Source organism: Sceloporus occidentalis, unplaced genomic scaffold (assembly GCF_023333645.1).
Source record: "Sceloporus occidentalis isolate IW3139 unplaced genomic scaffold, rSceOcc1.0.p SCAF_1, whole genome shotgun sequence".
Taxonomy (NCBI): domain Eukaryota; kingdom Metazoa; phylum Chordata; class Lepidosauria; order Squamata; family Phrynosomatidae; genus Sceloporus; species Sceloporus occidentalis.
In genome coordinates this window covers 239,200,182-239,208,017 of record NW_028316981.1, presented here as the reverse complement: position 1 = coordinate 239,208,017, position 7,836 = coordinate 239,200,182, and the positions used below count along the sequence as shown (strand labels likewise).

The window sequence follows — 7,836 nt, the reverse complement described above, 5'->3', positions numbered from 1 at the left end:
ATTACATAGTGGGCACATTAGCTGATATCCATATTGCAAAGTTTTATAAAATGAGTATAAGTGGAATGCAGATGTTCCAAAAATAAATATTTTGTTTGTTTGTTTAGAATTGCATATTAAAAGTTACAGATTTTCATTATAAAGTATGTACATTGTGCAAATAAACACAAAATAAATATCCTTTAGGGAAGATCTAGTTAATATAAAAATTAAAAAAATGACTGATTAAAATAAAATAAAATTTCTTGTTTGCACTGCTTACAGATCACACACAGGGCTGCATTCTTTTGCTTCAGTATGTAGATAGGACAAGAACATATGGTGAAAATCTCATAAAATCTGTAGTAAATTACTAACCCAGAGAGCTATTTGTGTTGTAAACATGTCTAAAGCTGTAAAGAACCTTGTAAATTGAGACAAATATTTTAAGAACATAATTGTATGTGCTAACAGGGAGAAAGGAGTGCATCCCGATGTAATGTGAATGCTCTGATACATGTAAATAAAGATCCTGTAGTAAAGGTCGCATCAAACCTACAGTGTAAGCACTGTTTTAGAAATAGATTTATAGCTACAAAAATCTTTATTCTCATTTTGAATATATCTTCGCTAGTGGAAGTCGAATAAGACAGAATTTGCCATCCCCGAAGGCTTATTGCTGTAGATCTACCTAGGGCCATTTCAAGATATACTACTGCCAAAGGCAGAGGAAAAAAATGGCATCCTTGCCATCCCACCAGTATAGGTGGCAAGCATTCAAGATAAGATGTTCTTTTGGTATCTGATGCAGAAAGATCCACAAGCTCATTTCCGTTACCCCCACAGCAGTAGAAATAAAATAATATTATGTACAGAGTTAAGAATATGCCCCTCTTTCATGACACTGAAATGGATTGCCTAAAGCAGCCAACTTGTTCTTATTACTGGCAGGGCTGACTCTGAGATTGGGTAGGCCTTATTAATTCCACCACAGGGAAGTACTTACATTTTGGAAGAGGCAGAGCAATTAAATTTCGAAGCATTTAATATATTTTATTTATAACAGATTGTTTTTTGAAGATACTTTTGGTTTATTTCCCTCCACCACCACCATAAAAATGATTTCAGGAACGTATTAGTTCTGAGGTAACATTTCAGAGAAGCAAACAAGAGCAAGAATCTTTGAGAGAGAATGGAGGAAACTGAGGCAAATGCAAAAGAGCATAAAGTGAGAAACAGTCTCCACCTCCCTACTACAGATGTGAAAGCAAATACTTTGCAAATGTTACTATAGTGCAATGAGTTTGAGTCAAAGAATGAGCTCTTTCCTTAAATAAATTACCTAGCTGTGCTAGCTGGCTCCTCTAGAAATTTTCCTCTCTAGATCAGAAACTTTGCAAATGTGAATTATGATTTCGCATATCATGCCTACAATAAGAATGTAAAAATATTCAAAAAATTGTTGAAAAACATGTTTTTCAAGTGTCGAGAAACTATGCCAAGAGCAATCCTGGACTGAGAAGAATCTTTGCAGTTTGGGACTGTAAAATTCTCACACTGTTGTTTTGCACAGGACACAACATTTTCTGCATGGAAAATATTTCAAGGTAGAAATAATCATTCCTGTACAGAAAATATTGTTTTCTTCCCAGAAAAAAAGTTGTTATTAGAGATTCATTTCGTGTAAAATCTGTACATGGTTGATTTGTATAGAAAAGTGTTTTATGCACAGGCAACAGTATTTCTGTGCAGGCATTAATATTTCTGCTTTGAAATATTATTTTCCATGCAGAAAATGTTATTTCCTGCACAAAACAATATATGAATTTTGCAAAGAATAAGTTTCAAATTGCAAATAGCCTTTGAAAACTATGGTTTTTCAAATACTTTCTCACAGCAGGAAGAAAACTGCTGAAATATTACTTTGAGAAGAAACTTAGGCCCTATACTGACCGGCACTTTGGCCCGGCATGGGGATGGAGTCGCTACTCTGACGCTGCGTCCATATGACCCAGCGCCAAAGGAGCACCGCATAGCCATGCCACCGCAGCTATCACACCCTTTCCAGGGTGCAAAAAGGGGGTGCCTTTTGAGGTTCCTTTTCACACCCTGGAAAGGCTGTGAGGTTGCTGTAGCCCCGATCTGGCTAGGAAAGCCACCCCTTTGGGACTGTATGCACAGCCCCATAGTGAAGAATTATATCCTTAGTCTACAGTCAGTAGCTGGAGCTGTTCATAACAATGGCGGGTTACACACCGCCATTAAAGTACGCGCAGAGCGCGTACTAGGGTTAGGGAGGTGCAGTGCTTCCACACCTCCCTAACCCTAATACGCGCTCTGTGCGTAAAAAATGACGGCGGCCATTCCAGACGGCCGCCGCCATGAGGACGTCGCGGCCGCGCCGCCTCTATAGGGGGCGGTGCGGATGTGACGTCCTCGCTCCATGCCAGGGCGCCTAGTGCGCCCTTAGTGCGGACCAGGAAGGAGCTCCATTTCGGAGCTCCTTCCTGGTTTGCGGCGCCGCTTTGCGTCGCTGGGCGCAGCCTTCAGACAGCTGCGCCCAGCGAAGCAAGGGAGAAAGGGGTCAAGCGGCCCCTTTCTCCTCCTCCCCGCCACCACGAGGTGTCCTAAGGACTGAAGCATGGCTTTGGTGTGGCTTCTGGACTCTTAAGGACGCATGCATCATTGAAACACCATACCTCCACTGTGACTCGAAGCAGCTTTATTTTGGCTGTCTGTAACAGGCCAAAGACTGAGATCCACACACAGAGAGCACTTTTGTATTTTGCAGTAGCTACCCAAGTTACCACCCTCTTCCGATTTGTCCAGCCAGCATTCCCTTCTCCACTCCTGCCTCTGAATCCTTTCCTGTCCCATTCTGAGAGTGAGGCAGAGGGATGGCAAATCAGCTCTATACAAAGCAACAGGCGCTGCTCTCCACAAAAGCTGACAGATCCAAACATCTGTCTCTGAGGTGTTCTTTCTTAGAACCAAGCACTGTGGGCCAAGAGGGAATGCCAAGGCTCCTTGAGTGGTGGTGCTGTGTTTGCCATCCTTACTATTCTGCTGTGTGAGGCAGGTACTTGTACATAAAGATAGACACAGAGTGAAATTCCTGGGGAAGAGTGATGTATGGTGGGGAAAACCCCTCCCATACTAACAGTTGGGAGATGCTTTGGTTTGCTTGGCCCTAGAGGTGACAACTGCAGGAAAAAGACTGGGGATGAGAAAACACAGCTTGTTTCTAAAACCATTTTCATTCCACAATGGAGGAAGCTTCCCATTATTCTCTATACAACTGATGGACAGAGACATTTGTGGCTTCCTGTGATGGATGATGAAGTAACCAACTTTTCATGCTTCCCTAAATTCTGGCCATGACTGTTTTATGCACACTACCTGTTCTTGCTGTGATTTATCTACAGCAATATAATGTTCAAGTATTATACAGAAAGTATTAGCTGACAGAAGGGGACAGCTTCTGCTCCATTTCACTTTAGAAGTATTTTCCTTACATAAAATATTTTCCTCCCCAATATCCAAATTTGAGCTCACAGTGCCTTCATATGAAGGTGGGAGAGGGAATGATAGACAGAAAAAGCAAGAGATAAAAGTGTGAAGATGAAATATGATAAATATCAACCATTCTGCTAAGATACTTCACTCTGCAAATAAAGCTGATCATGGCAGATAGGTTTAAGATGGCTATTAACCTTTCAAGTAGGTTTATATATATAAATATATACATATCCGAAATGGTATTCGTGTTTTAAAGGGATATGCCTATATTCAATATAACAGGAAATGTAAGGAAAAACCCATCATTCATACACTCTTGCTTAGAAAAATTGTTTAAAAGCAATTAAAGAATTCATGGTTCTTAAGACATGGTAGTTATTTTACCTGGTGGAAGGAATTTCTAATTTAAATTATTGTAACACTTCATTAGGGTATATGTTAAAAGTACATTTTGTAGTTACAGAAGCAAGGCATTTGAGGAATATGGAGGCAACAGAGGTTGTACATTTTTCAAAACAGTATTAAGGAAATTCAGTCAGAGTCTTCATCATCAAGGTACTCTTCTGCATTGCTTAATGTTCGCATTATATCTGAAATGCAGAATAAAAGAAATGTGAAATTTTGTTTGTAGCTGAAAGTTTGCAGTAGAGCAAGGAATTTTGGATGTTTTAAGATCTACTATTCCCATCTTCCACACTTTAAAGTTTCCAGTAAGGAAACTTTTCTGTATATATCTCGGTTTTCTTAAACTGAAAGTCCACCTAAACCATGAAGAATTCTTCCTGTCTTCACAACTCCTCAAACTTTGAGAAGACTCAAAGTGAATTGAGCTCTGTGTCTGTGAGTCAGATCTGATCCTAAGGGTCTTTGCAAGGGTAACCAAATTTGGTGGAGCAACATTTTGCCCCCAGCAGCCACTGGAGTGCAAACAACAACAAAGTTTTTTTTTAAAAAAGAGGAAATAAAATCTATTAACTGACCAGATAGCTATTTCCAGTTTAGATTTTTGATGGATAAGAGGGTCCAGGTTTTAGGCCCGCTGACCAGTTCAAACTCCCAATTTTTGTTCCTGTATGCCTTCAAGAATGACAAAATCTATTTTTCCCATGTGGGGGAGGGGTCTGGAAGACATAGGCTGTGAATCTGTGCTACACTGAGCTATTTACCACCACTCAGGTCTTCTGTGGAGCTGTTTAAATCTCTCTCACCTAACCTTCCTGGGCCCGGTGAGATCATGGTTATGTCCCTGTAAGCAGACACAAAGTGACTACATCATTTGCTGAGGCATTCTGGGCTCCTGCGGAGATCTCTGCAGCTGATATAATTATTGTATGTCTAACTATGGGGACTTATCCAGAAGCTTCTGTGATCCTCCTGGTACAGAACATCTGGGGGGCTCTGTGAGGCTCTTCAGTGGCTCTGTATTACATCGGGGGGGGGGTCACTGAAGTGGAAGAAAGGGAATACCAACCTTCACAACAACAAAAACAGACACATGTAGATATAAAGTTAGCATGCACCTGTATATGCCACTAACAAGAACCAGCAGGGTATAGTTGTTTAAATGTTGGATAGATAAAGCCACTGTTCTAAGGAATACTTGTAGTTTACATGTAGATTCAAGGTATCAGAAGGACAGTTGGAAGTTTAGTGTCATGTGTGTGCATGTGCATGGATGTATGTGTGTGAATTTATTTAAAATCTTACCTTGCCCTTGTTTCTTTTTAAGCAGGGAAGCACACATTGCATCAGTAGCCATATCCAGGGCCAATTTTTTCTCATTGTTTCTTAAATCTGTTCTGGCACCTGTGTGAAAGCACAACAGAGCACACTGTTATCCATTTAAAATCCATTCTTGTAAAAGCTAGAGCCACACATCTTCACTATCTTTAGTGGCACTTCCTGCCTAAAACTGAACTAATTTTTATGCTCTAGCATTCACTAGCTTTCATCCTAGACATGCCAAGCAATAGTGTCATGCTAAATTCTGAAGTGAAGTGCTTGTCATGACACATTCCCAAAGAAAGATTAAAAATGCAGGCAATTGTGTGGCTCCATATGAACAAACCAGTTCTTCCATTTTCAAGTTTAGCAGCAGCAGCAGGTGTTTTGTTAAGTTAATACAACCTAATTGCCTGTCCAAGCCCAGGTCACTTTGAAACGTTTTGTATAAGAAGAGGGATAGCTACTGTTGCTTGGAAAAGAACCCCACCCTCAAATACATCAGCTACTGTAAGAATTGCAGTGAAACTCAAGAGGCAACAAAGAAGCCTAAGGGGAGGGGTAGCAAATGAGGCCATCATCCCTGGTAATCCATGTCCTAGTAGTCTTGGCATGGGAGCACTGGCTCCACTGCACTACTTAAATCAAGGGATGGAGAGGCACCATTTTGCTTTGAAGAAGAACCACAGTCAACGGTGGTTTTTACCATATATACTCGTCCATAAGTCTAAAAATGTATGCCCAAAAATTGACCTCAAAATCCCAGGTTGATGTAAATCACTATCGTAATGTGATAGCACCTCTTTTAGATGTCCACATGCAGTTTCTTTCTCTCTTGAGTCAAGCAGAAATAATCCTGCATGACTGATTGTATTGTTGTTTGTTTAAGAGTCCCTCTCCCACTCATGTGCCTCGCTGTCTGGGGAGTGAAGGCTGAAATGAAAGCTGAACCATTGAAGCAAAAAGTCTCAATGAGAGTCCCTCTTGCCACGTGCACACATACACACACTGAAGGAGCCTCCAAGTTTTACCCTCAACCTATCCACGGTTCATGGAAAAATTCATAATTTTAGCTCCAAGACCTGCCCTTGACTTATATGTGAGGTTGATTTATAGTCGAGTATATACGGTAGTTTTTAGTAGAAGCTCAGACTCTATGTTAAGACATAAAGCTGGAAGAGCTTAGAGGTCATCTAATCCAACCCCTAACTTTATGTATAATCCAAGTCTCTGTGTAAAATGTGCTCAAAATCATAGCAAATCCATCAGTACATCTGAAATAAATGAGACAGCCAAAGGAGGGGTGGGCAAAGTGCCTGGAGCACACTGATCCCTGGGGATCAAAAACCTTGCTTTGCAAAAATTGACCACTCCCTATAGCGTGTTGGGGTACAGCCCCCTAAGGCTGCCTCCCACAGTTGTCCATTCCTGCTCTCATTAGACAAAAAGAAGGGGGATATGCTAAAGCTTAGAAAGAATAATACAGTAGTTCATTGTGTCATGGCTAAGTCTACTACTAAAGAAAGAGGTGGTCCAACACATCCTGACACCTGAGGCAGGAGGACACATACTGGTCCTTCCACTATTACTTATCATGCTTTCCTACCCCTTCTTGTGGCCTCTTCTATTCCCTTTACCACTCCTGCTTTCTCTACGTCTTTCTGTTCCCAGACACCAAGGCCAAAAATTGAAGGTGCTAATGTATAAATTACCTTTTGCCAGGAGTGTTTCTACAATATCTGCATAGCCTTTCCATGCAGCAGCATGTAATGCAGTGTCTCCCAGCTTATTCTGTGAAAGCAAAAGGGAAATCAACATCAGATCTTGAAGTGTCATTGAATGTTTAGTTCATTCCAGTGGAAACCAATCATTATTAGAGGCCAATTCTTTGAAAGCTATTCAATGTATGATTCCCTACCTGTTGGTTTAGTTCTACATTTGGCTGCACCAGTAAGACTTCCACTATGTCTACATAAAGTGAAAAGAAAAGGAAAAAGCTCATGATAAGCTAGAACTTATTTTGCTTGCATTCATGATATATCATGACAGTCAGAATTCAGACCCCATCAGCTCAAAGCATCCATATATTTTTTAAAACCTGTAAAAGTTGGATTGACAAGCACTTAAAGTATTGAATTTGATGATATCCTTTCTTCCCCTCATTTTCCTAATCCAGGATGAGTTTTTTTATTTTCTGATTTGTTACTCAGATCACTTAATTTTAGACACATGCTCATTTTGACATACACTTATTTATTATAATTTGTTTTCTAATACAGTTATTCCTCAACAACCACCAGCTGCCTCACTCACTCCAATTTAAATCTTATCATACAGGAATTCAGACTGTGTTATATCTGGCAGTGAATGAGCAAATAGTAGCTGGTTAATTCAGCAAATGGGAAAGCAGGAAGATTATCATTCATCCCCATTAAGTTATAGTATACCTTTATGTAGGGATAGGAGCAGGGGTTTGTTCAGGTTGCATCTTCATGTGAGTTTAATGCACACTTTCCAAACCAAACACACAAGATGAAACACAATTATTTTTGGGGATTCACAATTTCTCAAATTTTGCCATACCATTCTCCAATCATTAACTAAATACAAAGATAT

The 7,836-nt window shown here is 40.2% G+C and overlaps 1 protein-coding gene across 1 annotated transcript in view; it reads right to left on the bottom strand.

Annotated features, from left to right (window-relative positions):
* Positions 1–1,011: 1,011 nt before the first annotated feature.
* The window catches only part of OSTF1 (osteoclast stimulating factor 1), a 42,216-nt gene continuing 35,391 nt past the window's right edge, over positions 1,012–7,836 (bottom strand). Inside the window, exons 7-10 of the mRNA XM_089490780.1 lie at positions 7,139–7,188; positions 6,933–7,011; positions 5,206–5,304; positions 1,012–4,088 (exon numbers count right to left, since the gene is read on the bottom strand). Of these exons, the coding sequence (XP_089346906.1) occupies positions 4,030–4,088; positions 5,206–5,304; positions 6,933–7,011; positions 7,139–7,188 (287 nt within the window). The 3' untranslated portion in view covers positions 1,012–4,029. The remainder of the gene's footprint in view (positions 4,089–5,205; positions 5,305–6,932; positions 7,012–7,138; positions 7,189–7,836) is intronic.